We start from the raw sequence: 17,407 nt of genomic DNA, 5'->3' as shown, positions 1-17,407 counted from the left end.
TCATGATTTAATTACTTCGTGGAAGGCTGCTCAGCGGTTTAAGCTAAATGTTTATGATTGTCTAATGCTTTGTTTGGGATAATCTTTTTATTGATTTTTAAAATAATCTTTTGAAAATTTGTAGTAAATAATAATTTTATAAAATAGCAAAAGAATTGTTCCAAATCAAACCTAAATTTGATAATACCCACTGCAAAAAGGTTTAGAAAAATGATTAAACTATTAAGAGTTTTAAGTTCCTAATCAAAGAGTTTGCTATAAAATACACTTAAAGTTTAAATTTAAAAAAATAAAAAGAGAAAAAGCATAGAAATACATCCGAAAAAACAAGTTACGAACAAATTAAAAAAAAAAAAAAACAACCAACCAAACAGCCATGATTCAAATTGAAAAACAAAATCAAGGGAAAAATATTTTTCTGGACGGCGGGAAATTCAAATCCTTGTTAGCCTGGTTTGGCCAAAACCAGCACCGGAACCTGCTCCGCCACCTTACTCCCGACTACCTTGATCGCCTTCAACATCGAAACCACATCTCTCATTGTCGGCCTGTCCACTGGTCTCTCACTGGTGCACAACATCGCCACTCGAAGCACCATCACCATCTCGTCCCTCACCTCTCTGCACCCAATCGCCATCTCTTCATCAAAAACCTCCCCCACCCCTTCCCCTCCTTTCCTCGCCACCTTCGTCCTCACCCAATCCACCAAATGACTCCTCCCCTCCTCATCACCAACACCGCCATCCACTGCTCTCCTCCCACTCACCATTTCCATCAACACCACTCCATAGCTATACACATCGCTCCTCTCATCCACTTTCACTGCATAAGCATACTCCGGCGCTATGTAACCCCACGACCCGGCTATCCCCGTCAACGACGTCATTGTCGCCCACTTCGCCACTCCGAAATCCGCTATCCTCGCCTCCATCTCCTCGTCCACGAGTATGTTGCTCGGCTTCAGGTCCCTATGCACGATTGCCGGCTTGCAGTCGTGGTGAAGGTAGCTCATTCCTTCCGCTACACCAATCGCTAAACGATACCTCGTCCCCCAATCTAGCGTAGTCTTACCCTTTCCTTCTCCGCCGCTACTGTGAAGGAGCTCTTCCAGGCTCCCGCTCGGCATGTACTCGTATAGCAGCATGGTAGACTCCCCGTTGCTGACGTAGCCGAGCAGTCGGACAATGTTGCGATGCCTTACTGCGCCGAGTAGCTCCACCTCCGGCAACATGCACTCTGTTTTATTTTTCTGCTTTGCGACGCCCGGCGTTAAAAGCTTCTTGATTGCAATCACCTCTCCACTGGGCATCTCGCCGCGGTAAACCGTGCCGGACGAGCCCATACCAATGATCTGAGCTGTGGATTTCACTGCCTCGACCACGTCGTCCGCCGTGAATGTTAGCCTTTGGAAAGCCGTTAGCTTCCACGGCCGCGGTCCGAGCCGGGAGGCCGCTTTCAACCATCGTGTCCCGGCTATAAGGAGGACCAATCCAATTGTCACCGCTGCAGCCGCGATCCAAATGATCACCGGGCCTGCGGTGGCAGCTGGCTTGCGCAGCTGCCGCTCCACCGCTGGGGTGCAGGGCCGGGCGAGCGGCGAGCCGCAAAGTCTTGGGTTTCCAGCGAATGAAGAAGAGTCGAGGCTCCGAAGTACGTTGCCGGAGGCGGGAACGGGACCCGCGAGGCCGTTAAAGGACACGTTGAAGCTTTCCAGCGTAGTGCAGTTGTCGAACGCCAGCGGGATCGCGCCAGTTAGAAAGTTGAGGGAGAGGTCTACTTCGGTGATTGAGGGCAGATTTGCGAGCTCTGGCGGAATTGGACCGGTGAGACGGTTTTGATTCAGTTTTAGGGATAGTAACTTTTGGCAATTGCTGATGTCAGTGGGAATGGTGCCGTTGAGACCGTTTTGCCAAATTTCTAACTTATATAGATTGCTGCAGCCAGAGGCGAAGCTCGGGATTTTGCCGTGGAGCTTGCAGGAGCTTGCAGCGAAAATTTGAAGAGACGGCGCCCTCCAGATCGTATTTGGTAGTATGCTTCGGAAGGGATTACCGGACATGTTCAAAAACTGTAACCGTGGAGCGATGCCGAGGTCTGGCGGTATCTCGCCGGAGATACTGTTGCTACTGAGATCGAAAAAGGTGAGGTTTTGGAGATGGCCAAAGCCGGCAGGGATGGAGCCGGTAAGGCGGTTATCTTCGATACGAATGCGCCACAATGAAGAGCAGCGGGTGAGGGAAGAAGGAATATAGGATTCGAAACGATTGGCGAAGAGTATTAGCCGAACGAGGCGGTTTCCGAAACAGAGGCCGGGAGGAATTGGGCCGGAGAGGGAGTTCGAAGAAACATCAAGCCTCTCCAGCAGCCCGCCCGATCCGAGCATCGGTGGGAGCATGCCCGTCAGGGAGTTGTTCCAGAGAAGGAGCGCTTTAAGCGAGGCAATCTCGCCGATTCCCGGCGGTATTTCGCCTGAAAGGTCATTGTTCATGAGGCTCAGAACGGTGAGATTAACGAACAGGGAGATGCCAGGTGGAATCATGCCGGAGAGGTGGTTATCTGACAAGTCGAGAACTTTGAGGCTGCTAAGACGGGACATTTCATGCGGGATGCCACCAGAAATCCGATTTTTGAACAGAAACAGAGTTTGTAATTCAATAAGATTCCCAATTTCCTTTGGTATCTCACCAGAAAGATTCGCTGAAGAAATGTCGAGGTAGCGAAGATTCCGCAACCGCCCAATATCTGGTGGGAGGCTGCCTTCATACGTATTGTACCCGATCTCCAGATGCTCAAGCAGGGCAAGCTGGCCAATCTCCACTGGGATGGGACCTGTGAGAAGGTTACCGGCGAGGTGAAGAAACCGGAGGCAAGTGAACGAGGCAAGTACCTCGCCGGAGATCAGGCCAGAGAAGAAGCTTCCGCCGAGGTTTAAATGCTCGAGGAGAGGAAGCGCGGCGACTGTTACGGGGATGGATCCAGAGAAGCTGTTGCTGTAAAGGGTGAGGAGAGTGAGTCGACGGAGGGAGGAGAGACGCGATGGGAGGGAGGAGTTGAAGTCGTTGCGGCTGAGGTCGAGAGAGCGGAGGCGGCGGAGATGGAATAGAGATGAGGATGAGGGAATGGGACCTGAGAAGGAGTTGGTGGAGAGGTTGAGGAGAGTGAGAGAAGGTGACAGGAGCCGTAGCTCGGAAGGGAAGGGGTCGCCGGAAAGGTTACGTCCTGAGAGGTCGATGGCTGCTACCTCGCCGCTGGCGCAGGAGACACCGGACCAGGAGCACCACGGCGGCGGCGATAAGGAGGAGTTTTGATTTAGGGGAAGTGCCCAGTCGGAGAGGTAAGAGAGGGGGTCCAAAAGTGACGACTTTAGGGCGAGTAAGGCTAGGAGGGGAGCGGGAAGCGAGGTAGACGGGATAGCTGCGGAGCTGAAAACGAACAGAACGGCCGCGGCTGCCGAGGCGGTGAAGAGAAAGAGTGACATGGCGGGGGCGATGAGCTGTAGTGCCGGGGAGAAGGAAGGTATAAGAGGCGGGAGGTCGATGAATGCTTTTGGAAAGTGTTGGGTGAGACGGGAGCCGCATGATTGGGTTACAGGGAGTGGGCGATGATTTCATTCTCTCTTTTTTTTTTTTTTTGTGTGTGCGCTCTGTGGCCTGCTTCTTCAACTCGTGCTCAAAACCTTAACTTCAACGCCTCCTTCCTCTTATTTCTTGTTTGTGTTATGCTCTCATTGCGTTTTTATCCATTTGCAGCGCGTGCCGCGGCTGTCTCTTCTGCTTTTCCTCTTTCCTGGCCTGCTTGTGGTCACTTTTGCAACCTGCTTTTCCTTTTGTGCTGAATTTTCAAGAAGCGTGCTATGACGACGATGTTAGTTGTTTAATTAACTAATCCCAGACGTTCATAACTTATTCTATTAGTTTAAGTCTTTAGGTAATCTACAACTGAATGTCAAACAGGCGGTTGTCATTCCTCGCCGGCTCCACCGAAGGCGACTTCGTGACGTCAACAATGCGACGTCCGGTGTCGCACCGGAATTTTTTTTTGAAAAAATCACGAAACAGAGGAAAAAGAAGATTTTTTTTTTCTTTTTTAGGGGCTTCGAAGGCGAGTCTCGCGGGAGGATTCCTTCGCGTCAACAAACGGGGCTGCACGCGCGAGCTCAAAGAAGAAGATGAATTCACCTACCAGCATTCAGCATTGGCGGAGAGAACTATCCACAACACAGAGGCAGCAATTCTGCCGAGAACTGGGTGTAGAAATTTAATCTCCCGTGAAAAAGGTGAATATATTTTGGAGAAAATTATATAATCAGATGGATTATTAGGTCAAATAATTTTTTTAAAAAATTTAATTTGTAAAAGAATAAATCAACAAAGTTATAATTTTTTTATATAATATTTACATTTTTAATAAATAAGAATGAATATGCACATAATAGACTTTTTTTTTGTTTTAGAAATGAAATTTGCTTAGAGATGAGTTATTGTTTGACGTGGCTATCATTAGTAAGTGGAAAATTAGTTTTTCAGTAGGCAATGATATTCTAATAAAAATTTATTTAATATATATAATTTTAATTATTAAGACAAAATTCTAAATATTGATAAGAATTGTTAAAAGATAAATATCATAAAAATAATAGAATAAATATTAATTGTGATATATAAATTTTGTCGCATAATGTTTATGATGCACATTCAATATTAAAATTTATTTATTATATAGAATTAAAAGTATAAATAAGGGTATAGAGCAAAGGCATAATAATTAAAATGAAGAATTATCTCAATAGTTTTGTGTTATATCAATCATATAATGAAAATTGATTTTTTTAAATTATAATTATTTTGATGTTGCATAAATCTTAATATTAGGTTACAAAGCATATTCATATTTAAATTGAATGTGTTTGAAATAAGAATAATATGAAGTGTGATAAAAATTAAAATAATTGTGTTGTAGAAATGCATAAAAAATGAGATTCTTTTTTTATAAAAGATGAGATTATTAAAAAATGTAACTCACACAAAATTGGAATAAATGTGAACAAAATCATTTATACTACACACCTACAAGATAATGAGTTCAATTGATCACGCTTGCAATCATAGATTATGATTACAAACCCATTAAATACCATTATAAAAATTTATTTATTTATTTATTTATGTCTTTATCCTTGCTATCTTTCCAATGCCTTGGGATGCAAGCAGCATGATATGAAAGGAGAGGCAACCTCCAAAGCCACATGATGTCATGATGTCAACTTATACAGCTATTCTAGGAAGACCATTGCCATTTGCAATTAAATTTTATAATCCTGAATGTATTAAATCAAGTAGATAAATGGACCTTAACTATGCTACCTGGTCAATTTCACTAAGCAAGAGACCTTAACATATTATCTCATTTATCTTTTTAACAAAATAATTAAGGCGTGATTGATTCTATAATCATGTGATATCATATTATTTGAGGCATTTTAGTTCCTACTTATTTCTATAGGGTAATGGATGTCTATGTGTAGGGGTGTCAAATCCTGTCCAGCCTGACTTTGACCTGACAGATTTTGAACCGATCTGAATCCGACCCGGTTCGGAAATCAATCAATTTTCCCGACATAAACTCGACCCGAATCGTAAGCAATTGACTCAACACGAGCTTTCTTTCATTTGTGCATTTATTTTCCTAAACCCTGCAAATTAGTCGATAGTGACGGGAGTTTCTTCAGTCTGCATGCTTATTCAACCAAATCTTGTAAATATGCGTGCTTATTAAGTCAATCCGCCCTAGAAGTGATTGCTGACTGCAGGAGTACGGGATGAGTTCGAACACAATGCGACTCACCTGAGACGAGAATCGGAGCATGACGACGAGGTTTTCGGGTCAAACTCGGGTTGATTTTGGGCTTTCGGGTCAACTCGAACCTGACCCAGTTTTTGAAATCTCATGCCCGAACTTGAACTCGACCCGTTTCTCAAGCAGGTTTAACCTAACATGGAATTTTTGTATTGGGTTTTCGGTTCGTGTTAAATATTGACACCCCTAGTCATATGAGTGTGTTTATACTTCCATTTCAAAATTTAAATAATCTTTATATTTTATAACTTTGATAGTTGTTCTTTTATTGGTAGATATCTTGAATACAAACATTATTATCGAGTCCTCGACTTGGGTGATAATCTCATTGTGTTTAAGTTGTTCTCTAATCCAAAGCTAGTATAATTATGTTTGGTGGTAAGTTTAATCAAATATGAATAATATTTAGCAATTCAATAATTGTTGAGGAATTTATAATGTGCACTTCAAGCGTATGACCCAACCCTAGTGGTGTTGTATATTATTGTTAATCTCTATCGCAAAAAAAAAGATAGAAAGAAAGAAAGAAAAGCGCCAAAATTAGTATATAATTAGAGGCGTTTTACATATTTTAAGATTTATGATAGTCCACCAATGTTTTCTAGATTGCCTTTTTGTCTAGAGCTTTGACTACATATGTTGCCCACATTAGTTAGCTTCTCGTGTTGTTCTGTTTCAATCTTGCATATTTATTATTGAATTTCAATCTTTTCATGCAATTCATTCATTGTGGTCTAAAATGTTCAAAGTATTTTAAAACATCATAAACCTCTAATTCACTCGCCATTTTTTGTCTTGAATTGTTTTAGAGGAGATGGACATCTCAACATAAGAAAGATAGCCTGCCATCACTATTTTTTTCATCACTACATTTAATCCATGAATATTTTCAAAATTAATTCCATTAGATTCTTGGAATTAAGAGCATCAAAATGATATTGTTATGACACATAAATGTACGTACCAAAGGCTGCTTATAAAACCCCAAACTAAATTACAACTCAAGATTCAAATTTATAAATCAAATGTATAATTGGTACATTTATTGTAATTTTGTAATTTGAATATAAAATTTCTAAAATTCAAAAAAGTAGTTATAAGTTAGTTATGGCTTAATTTAAATTTTTTTGTGTGTTTCCCTTCAATTCAAATGTGGGTGTCTACTCTACTCTATAGATTTCAAATGAAGCAAAGCACTAATTGTGAAAACAAACTCCAATCAAATACTTCTTTATGAACCCTAAAAATCTCTTATGCAACTTGGAATCATCATGACCCTGCACATGGAATCCATTCACCCTATTAGGATTCAACTCATGCCTATTGGTACACTACAGGAAATTTAGGTATTATCGGTAGCCATTACTGGCAGTCATATAGCCACCGTTAATACCGGCGGTTAAACCGTCGGTACTAACCGACGATTTAACTGACATTTATTTAATTAACCGCCGGCGGAATTAGCGGCGATCTAATAACCATCGGTTAGGGTGCCAACTTTATTTTTTACCGGCACTTTACAGGCGGCTAGGACCGTCGGTGTTAAGTGACTTGTTTCCGGCAATCAAAACCGTTGGAAAACCGCCAAAACATGCCCTAATTTTAGTCATCCCGAGCCTTTCACTTCATTTCCTCACAATTTCCTCTTCTCTCGCTACAGACGCTCACCCCCCTCCTCCGGCCTCTCGTGATCAATCGCGCCTCCTACGCAGGAATCCGGCCGCCGGTAGAAGATCTCGCCCCCACTCCGGCATCCAAGCACGACTGCAATCTGCCCTCAAAACCGCATTCCGAAACAAAATTTATGGTTGCATTTTTTTTTTCCTCAAATTTGCTATTTAGTGGTTTGAACAAGCATTTTCCTATTTCGCTTGGAATAAATCAAGGATTAGCATTAAGTCCATATCTTTTTGCTTTACTCATGGATGTTCTCACTAGACAGTTGCAAGAGGATGTACCTTTGTGTTTGATTTTTGCTAATGATATTATTCTTGTTAATTTTATGCAATCAAGTCATTTAATAAGAGTACATATTTTAGATATCTTGTGACTATTGTTCATAGTGATCATGAAATAGATTATGATATTATTAGTAGAATTGAAGTTGGATGGTTGAACTGGAGGAATGCATCAGGTTTTGTTGTGGAGGAATGCAATGCTTTATAGTGCAGAATTTTGGCCATTAAAAAAGAAGCATAATAGTTAAGTGTTGCTAAGATGAGAATGCTCAGGTGGATGAGTGGGCTTAGTCTTAGAGACAGGATATGAAACGAGCATATCTAGTAAAATGTTGGAGTAGTTCTAGTGATAGACAAGATTAGAGAAAGTCACCTTAGATGGTTTAGTCATGTAAAACATTGGCCTTCCGATGACTCTGTTATGAGAGTAGATGTATTAGATTTGACCTATGTTACGAAAGGTAGAAGTAAACCTAAAAAGACTTGATTAGAAAATATTAGAAATAACCTTTCTTTTTTAGATTTGAATGAGAATTTGACTCTTAACATGACACAATGGGGAAAAAAGGATTGATGTAGCTGGCCCCACGTAGTGGGATAAAAGCTTGATGTTATTGTAGTTATAAGAGGATGTAGCTTGGTCTTTGCTTTTTTCTCATGATTTCACAATTTGTTGATAAGACTAGAGATGGAGTTCAAGGTAAACTTGAATTATGGAGGTCAACCTAGCTTAGAGGATATACCTTGGTGTTTGATTTTTGCTCATTATATTCTTCTTGTTAATAAGGCTAGAGAGGGAGTTCAAGGAAAACTTGAATTATGGAGGTTAGCCTAGCTTAGAGTCTATACTTTGGTGTTTGCTTTTCCTTAGAAGATGTACTCAACTCCCCTTTTGGAATTATGTGAATATATTCATGCTACTTTCAAGCCAACTTAATTATACAAAGTGACAAGTAATCCTAGCATGCATGCATTCCTAGATGTTCAAATCATATCAAATTTGATTTTAAAATTTCCTAGGAGTTATAGGAATGAATTTCCCCTCTCCATGATGAGTCCAAAACACTCAAATCATAATAGTTTTGGATTTTCCTCAAGACTCCAAACATTTTATTCTATAAGATGGTGGTGAGACCTACAATGCTTTATGGTGTCAAATGTTAGCCATTAAAACAGAAGCATAATACCGAGCTAAGTGTTGTAGAGATAAGGATGCTCAGGTGGATGAGTGGCTTTATCCTTAGAGATATGATACGAGTCATTAGCCGAGTTTTCCATTTTGTCACATAAATTATTTATCTTGTATTATTGTATTTATTGGATGGTTGGTGAATGCATTCTAATTCAAATAAAGTACACTTGTTCGAAAGTAAAGCATGTACACTTGTTCAGGCTGCATATTTTCCAATAATTGATTTCACAACTTTGTAGGGAAATGTTTGCTTTAACTTCCAAATGACTATCCAAGAAGTGAGATATTGGATATATAATAGATTGATACTGGGTCGAAGAGGAATGATAGATGAATTTATACAGGGAGTTGAGACTTTTATTCAAGTTGCATCTGGACTACCTTTCTTTAAGTTCGATTGAATGTTTAGATGTCCATATTAGAAGCACAAAAATCAAGCTTTTCTCAAACCCGATAATGTGAAGGTTGATTTATATAGTATGGGATTTGTTCCAAACTACTGGATTTGGACCTCACATGGCGAGTACTAACCACACAGAGATAGTCACGCCGATCCATTTATAACTTTTGAAACATTTGATATAGATCAAATGAGTAGACTATATGAAGAACGTATTTTAAATATAGTAGGTCCTAATTTAAGGACTAGTGTGGAAGAGCCACCAAATATAGAAACTAAAAAATTCTTTAAGTTACTACATCCAGCACAAAAACTAATTTGGGATGGTTATAAAACTCATTCAGAATTATCATTGCATTGAGGATGTTAAGTATCAAAACCGAATATAATATTTTCAGTGATTATTTCAATGACTTTATTGGCCTTCTCAAGAAAACTAATTCAACAGATAATTTAATTCTCTAAGATTTGTACTGAATAAAGAAATTAGTATCCAAGTTGGATCTCATTGCTACAAAAATTAGTATCCGATGTAGTCAGAACATGGTGGACCATCTACACCAGTAGAGGCTGGTGTTGGGGATCCTACAACTACAGCATATAAGAGTCTATACATTGAGCCTGAGGGCGATACATAAGTTCAATTTATTTTGTTAAGTTTATTATAATTTGATATATTATATATTATTGACAAAAAAATTAACCTGCAACTTCAATCCTTAGAGGCCAGCTACCTACAAGATTCGGGATATCATAAGGAGAAAATATGATGCTACTTACTTATCATGAAAGAAGATCCTAAAGGAAATTAAGGATAAGTGATTTAGAGAATTTCAGGTATACTTATTTGACATTAATTAAAATATTTAATTTAATTTATATTAATATTAATTGTTATGCCTAAATTTTTTATAGAAAGATTTTAGGTGATTGCCTGAGTATAGCGTGAGGATCAGAACAAATTTTGAGAGGAGATGATCAACCCGTCTTAGGGATATGTTCAAAGACATTAGAAAGTCAAGGCAACGTCCATTATAGATTGGAGAGAGCGTATGGGCATATCTGAGTAGAGCTTGGACGAGCTATGAGTTTACAAAAATAAGAGAGCAGAATAAGCAGAATAGATCATCTAATTGTGGGGGTTTAGGAAGCTCCCTTCATACTAGTGGATATATTCCTCATATGGAATATAGACAATGACTGGTAAAAGCTTTCAATTAGTTTAATAACTATATGTATATTATTTTAAATATATCTTTTATTTTTAAAAAGAGTTTCTTGGCTAGGAGTCAACACTATTGGAGTTGCATATGAGGACTCACCAACATCAATCTGACCATCAGTGTGTAGATAAAAAGTCTAAAAAAGTTCATGTGAGTATAATTTTTTGGAGTTTGGGAATTTAAATTTAATATAAAAAATCTCATTCTAATATCAATATATTTTATGGATTTATTCTCGCAGGATAATTTTGTATGAGTTCGAGAAAGTCGTCAGTCTACTGGTGAGGGATCATCTTCAGGATCAACCCAATATTATGAGTATCATACATGGTCAGATATTGTTGGAGGAATGCAGAGGGGGAGGGTATATGGCTTGGGTTAGCAAGGTTATACTTATGAGGGCAGTTCATCCACATCAGCATTTTATGATCATAGTGGAGCTGATGAAGAAACTATAAGCTAGAGGGTTACAGCCCTGTGAGAGAGATAGAAGAGGTGAGAAAGATTTAAAATGAGATGCAAGAAGAGCTATGATCCTATAGAAATGAAAATCAAAAGAAGAAAGAGCAAGAGTAGACACATGCCTCACCAAACAGCGAAGACATGGAGGATAAGTAGTACTCTTATTTGTTTGATGAACTTTTAGTTTAAATATTTGATTTAATGAACTTATTGTGTGAAAGAGAGGACATGGACATGTTATTATGGATTTATATGTTATCAGACTTTATTTATTTATTTTATTTGATGAGTTTATTTTTTTTTTTTATGAACTTTGTAGACTTTATTTGCTTATTGTGGATTTTATTGCAATGCTATATATGTTGATTTTGGATTATAGTTGTGAATAATTATAGTGGTGTATTGCCCATATTTGTGATAAATATTGTCTATTATGTGCAAGTTTGTGTAAAATTGAGTAAATATAGAGGCAAGGGTATCAATTTTTTTTTTTTAAAATACTACAGGTTTTCAGCGGCCAACCGGCGGTTTGGCCGCTAGAAACCTCGATATCGGACGGCATATTATAGCTGTCAGAAGTTCAATAAAGCTGCCGGAAATTATTGGTATTTTACCAACGGTCGCCGGCGGACATCAGATGCTAACCCGTCGATAATACCTGCGGTTTTGATGGTCGGTAAGCCACTGGTGATTAATCAGTAGTCGTCGACGGTCAACTGGAGGTGACTGGGTGATTTGGCCACCTGTAACACTGGCAATTTTGACGGCTAGTAAGCCACCGGTGATTAATCAGCGATCACCTACGTCATAACCGCAAAAAATTATCGGTCATCTAGGCCATCAAAAAGCTGCCGGTGATTATAATTGCCAGAAATAGATCGTCGAAAATAGTTTCCTATGAGGTTTATTCCGACGGTTTTCAAACCACCAAAAAAATTTCTGGTATTTTACTAAACCGTCGAAAATCATAGCGAAACCGCCGGAAAAAACCACCGATAATGCCTGAATTTCCTTTAGTGGCATCCATCTAAAAAAAGTGCCTTAATAATTGAATATTGAAATCCGGGAGCCTCACCTTGTATTTAAATTATTAAAATTATTCTTTGATGTTTAATTACTTATTCCTGCATTACATATTGGATATTTGTTTTGTGTGATACTTACTATTGCAGGCATAACATACATCAAGCTAATAACTAAAGAATCAGTTAAAGACAATAAAGGGCCAGTACATAAGTCACTATATATTTTATAGAGATTGTATTTTTTTATTTTCTTGAGTCAATTTCAATATTAGGTGTAAGTTAGTTTAGCAATTGTTCACACACACAAGGGGAAAAAAAATAAATATTTGAAGTTTTTCTTCTGGTTGCACTATATGTTAAATTTTATATAGTATGATTAGTTCAAACAAAAATTAATTCAAATATTTAATTAATATAAAATTACAATTAATTTATATTTTATCGTAATGTATGACTATCATATCACATAGGATGATCAACTATTTTGAGAAACCTTGCCGTCGAATCCTGGTTACTTAAATTAGGCATATTTGAATTTAAACTAATTGTATTTTATGAACATATTTGTACTGGAAGATAAATGATTAAAATTATCAAATTTAATTTTGATGATTAAGAAATTAAATCATATTTAAATTAATTGCATATTGTATTGTACATTATAAATATCATACAATCAAATTCACTCGAGAGCTCTCCAGATGAACTTTGGTTCATCCTGTATAATATGAGATTCGATATAAACTAATTGTGCCAGTTAATTTATAATCATATAGGAAGATATAAACGAAATTGAATAACTAATATTGTATCATCTATGCATTATACTATATAATATGTGTATCATAATGTACAATCAAAAGACTTAAAATTGAAAATTAGGATTTTTTAGCGCTCTCTTTATAAACTCTTATTATATTTTGTAGCAAGAGTACTTGGGCAGTCAGAGTCATCTTCTTCTTGAGGGAGTGCTTGGAGAGAGTCCACATTTAGAAGGAGAACAAGGAGGTGAGTTTAAGGGAGGGAGAGTGCCTTGAAGGACTCAAGGAGTGTGAGAGGGCTCACACAGTTGCTATGGATAGCTTGCATCTTAGGTCCTCTAATTATTTTTGGTGGATTTCTTGGAGGACAACTCTTGGAAGGAGAGTCTTTGGTGTAAAAGCTCACTAACCGAAGATGTTAGGGTTTCTCCATCTTCGTTGGGCCTAGAAGTGAAAGGAGGGATCAACATCTCTACAGGGCTTGGAAGTGAAAGGAGGGAATGACATCTCTATTGCGCTTGGAGGTGAAAGGAAGGACTCATCTCTACAAGGTAATAAAAGCAAGAGGAGGGAGATTCTCTGCCTAGTTAAGAGGGAAGGGCATCTTCACCTAGTTGTTTGTTAAAGGAGAGCACATTTAGTGCAATTCGTTAAGAGAACTTTTTAGGAGTTGACGTAAGTCAATTTGGTCGAATCACTATAACCCTTAGTTTGCATTTTCTTACTTTTCTTGAAGTTTACTTTACTTGCAATTTATTTATCTGCACTCTAGTTTAATTTTGATTACATGTGTCAAAGAGAATTTTGGTGATTTTTTTTGTTGATTTTTTTTTTAATCAATAAAGAAAAAATTAATAGTTGGTTTCTATAAGTATAAATGCAAAAAAAACTAAATTTACTTGTGAGTTTTAATTTAAAATTTTTATCTCTTTCGCATATTTCAATATTTATTTTTTAAGCAAAATATTTTTTTTTTAAGAATTTCAAAACATTTTAAAAGAACCAATTCATCCCCCCCCCCCTTCCCTTTTGTGTGCCATATGCGCTTTGACAAGATACATTGGCTATCTTTGTTGTCGCCGTAATTATAAATTATGATGGGGAGCCCAAGTCCTTTGATACCAGCCTAACTCAAATTAACCATATAATAGTATAAATCGTTCTTCTAATATCACCAAATAACACATTACACATTACACTTGTATGATCATCCACTGGTTGTTATCTAGTATGTCTCAATTTAGTAAAAAATATCCTAAGCCTTAACTCCCTTAGTAATCATTCAAACTCCTGTCCTCCATTGATAAAACAACATTAACATTTTCTAACATCATTATTAATAACCTCACCATCTTATTCTACATGTTAGTCCTTAGTTGAAGTGCATAGGAAGGTAGAGGACATGTTATGAGGGCTAACTCAATGGGTATAAATTCAAATATTTAGACATTTAGGTGGACAAATATTTAGCATTCTTACAATTAAAGACAAGAAGAACATAGGGGAGGCTTGGAGTAGAAAAGAATAAGGTAGCCCAAGTCCTTCAACTTCCTAGAGAAAGCCATTCTGTATATCAATTGATAAGATCTTTTGGCTACCTGCATAAATCTCTTAATCCATCTTTGATCAATGGATTAATTTACTTAAGTCATCTTAACTAAAACACAATAAAATCTCTAGCATCTTATTTTTCTAAAAGATGCTAGAGTACTTCAGCTCTAGTTCAGCCATATGTATATAATTTGACTTAATAGGAGGCAGTGATGCTCCATATATTGTGATAGGTATGACTTACATTTTTAATCATCCATGTCATATTTTATTCAATTCTAAAGCTTTTTATTCATTTATGTTTTAGCATTTCTTTGATTTATTGAACTTTCCTTCAATTTTATTGATAACATCTTTATGTACTACTTTACTAACTAGATATAGTATGATAACCAATAGAGTTTATTTTTATGATATTGATATACTTATAAGAAGTGGAGGTCTAATTTGATTTTATAAAACATTTTTATGTTTGATGTTATTTTGGGTATGGATTGGTTAAGTTAATACGAGGATCAAAATGATTATTTAAAAAAGTGAGTTATATTATTTTTGGGCAATGAGAGTTATATACTTTAGGGTGTTAGAGGAGATTTATCATAGTTGATTTCTGATGTGGAAGCAAATTGGTTGTTGAAGGAGGTTGTATGATATTTCTAGCATCAATACTAGATAAAAGTATAGATTCTGGTTCTCTTTATGATGTCCTAGTTGTATGAGCATTTTAGATGTGTTTCCTAAGGATTTAGTTAGTTTACTTCTAGACAGAGATATAGAGTTTTGTATTAATGTAATTTCAATTATGGCCTTGATTTCCAAATATCTATATAGGATGACACTTAAGGACCTTCAAGAGTTGAAGGTTCAATTTTAGGAGTTGGTTGATTGAGGATTTATTCATCCTAGTGTGTCAACGTGGGGTGAACCTATTCTATTTCTAAATAAAAAAATGGTATGATGCATATATACTTTGACTATAGGGAGTAGAACAAAGTCACTATCAAGAATAAGTATCATCTACTACAGATTGATAATTTATTCGATCAGTTTACTGGATCTTTTATATTTTCAAATATTTAATTATGATTTGAATACTATCAGGAGATTGTGTGAGAGGCTAGTGTCCTGAAGACAACTTTTAATATGAGGTATAGGTGTTTTTTAGTTCTTGGTCATGCCATTTAGGATGATGAGTGCACTAGCTATCTTTATAGATATGATAAACATAGTATTTAAAAAAAAATTAATCAATTTGTTATTATTTTCATTGATGATATTTTTATTTATTTTGCTTATGAGGAAGTTCATATCATATATTTGAGGTGTTTTATAAACTATGAGGCAGCATCAACTATATGCCAAGTTCTTCGAGTGTGAATTTTGGCTGAGGAATATTACTATTTTGAGATATGTAGTGACTAGTGCTAGTGTCTCTATTGATCCCTAAAAAGTTCAAGCTACTACTGAGTTTGAGGTAAGCAATTTTTTGGTTATGGCTAGATATTATATAAAGTTTGTAAAAGAATTTTATTAGATTTCTATACCTCTAACGGACTGACTCAAAAGTCAGTAGCTTTTTTATAGACATTAGAGCGTGAGGCTAATTTTTAGAGATTGAATGATAGTTTAACTTCTGCTCTAATTTTTGTTCTTTCAACTAGTAAAAATGGATTTCAGGTATTCAGTTATGCTTCATTAAGAGGCTTGGGACTCATATTGATGTAATATGGTCAAGTTATAACTTAAGCTTTCAAACAATTGAAGCTCCATAAGAAGAGGTATCTAATGTATGATTTGAAACTTGTTGTTGTAGTTTTTACTTTAAAGATTTCGAGATACTATATGTATGGTGTCAAGTGCAAGTTTTGTTTTATCAATCATCAAAGTTTGAAGTATATATTCACTCAGAATGATCTAAATTTGAGGTAAATGAGATAGCTTTAGATAATCAAAGACTATGATCTGACTATTTAGTTTAAGCCTAGTAAGGATAATATGTTGGCAAACACTTTGAGGCCTATCAATTTGTGAAGGTGGAGCATCACCCACCATGCAATCTTCTGTATTCATTACTTATTCTAGAGTAGAATTTGGAAGAGGTGATGATGGATTTTATTATTGATTTTCCCATATCGAGGAAGAGGTATGATGCTATCTGGATTGTTGTTTATCGACTAACAAAGCCTGCTCATTTTTTTTAAATTCGTGGATTAATCTAATTGACTGATTACTATTGATATCTATCAAAGATATTATCAGATTACATGGTGTGTCGAAGGTGGTTATATTTATTCAAGATTATAGGTTTTCCTCCATATTATGGAGAGGTATTCAATATGGATGACATATGAAGTTGCACTTTGTTGACCTCTATGTAAAGAACAAAAAAGGATAGAAAATAAACCTCATATCCATCAAAATGCCGCTCAAATCTCCACAAATCCCACAAGAATCCCGCCGAGTTATTATGCATGTGGCGTCAAAGCGACCTCTTCCCGAATTTTTTGCACAGCTGCTCATCGAACGTGCCAAGTGGTCGTTAAATGCCTGTTGACCTCATTTTTGTATGAGGTCATTTGGACAAATCTTGCCCCTAAATTAATTCAATTCCCAAATCAATCTAAACTCTAGGATTCTCCTAGATCCAGACCTTAGGATCTATCCAGATCTTAGAAATCCAAACCAAAATTCAAGGCTAAAAGGGCAAGTCCTAAAAGCCTTTTTCAGCAAATTTTCAAACACTTCAAAAACCAATCAAATGATCTCTGATTCAGAGTCTGTCAGTTGCATACTGATGGGACATGTCTCTAGAGGCAACCCTCCAAATTTGAGCCCATTCTGAGGTCTCTAACCTCAAAAACTAAATCAAAATTCAAAGGCTGTAAAACCTTCAAATATTTACAGCCTATGCCACTGGACCTGTCACTTTGAAGATTCTGACCTTAGAGCCTTCACCAAAGCCTCTAGTCACTTCCAGAC

At 37.1% G+C, this 17,407-nt stretch overlaps 1 protein-coding gene across 1 annotated transcript; it reads right to left on the bottom strand.

Moving 5' to 3' along the window:
* Positions 1-374: 374 nt before the first annotated feature.
* LOC110101088 (leucine-rich repeat receptor-like protein kinase TDR) lies at positions 375-3,478 on the bottom strand. Its single transcript, XM_028699701.1, has 2 exons — positions 1,655-3,478; positions 375-1,549 (listed from the first exon to the last, which is right to left on the bottom strand). The coding sequence occupies exons 1-2, from the start codon at positions 3,476-3,478 to the stop codon at positions 446-448; spliced, it is 2,928 nt and encodes a 975-aa protein (XP_028555534.1). The 3' UTR covers positions 375-445.
* Between the last annotated feature and the right edge of the window lie 13,929 nt (positions 3,479-17,407).

This window comes from Dendrobium catenatum, unplaced genomic scaffold (assembly GCF_001605985.2).
Source record: "Dendrobium catenatum unplaced genomic scaffold, ASM160598v2 fragScaff_scaffold_1369, whole genome shotgun sequence".
Lineage (NCBI taxonomy): Eukaryota > Viridiplantae > Streptophyta > Magnoliopsida > Asparagales > Orchidaceae > Dendrobium > Dendrobium catenatum.
This window is presented reverse-complemented; position numbering and strand designations above follow the sequence as displayed.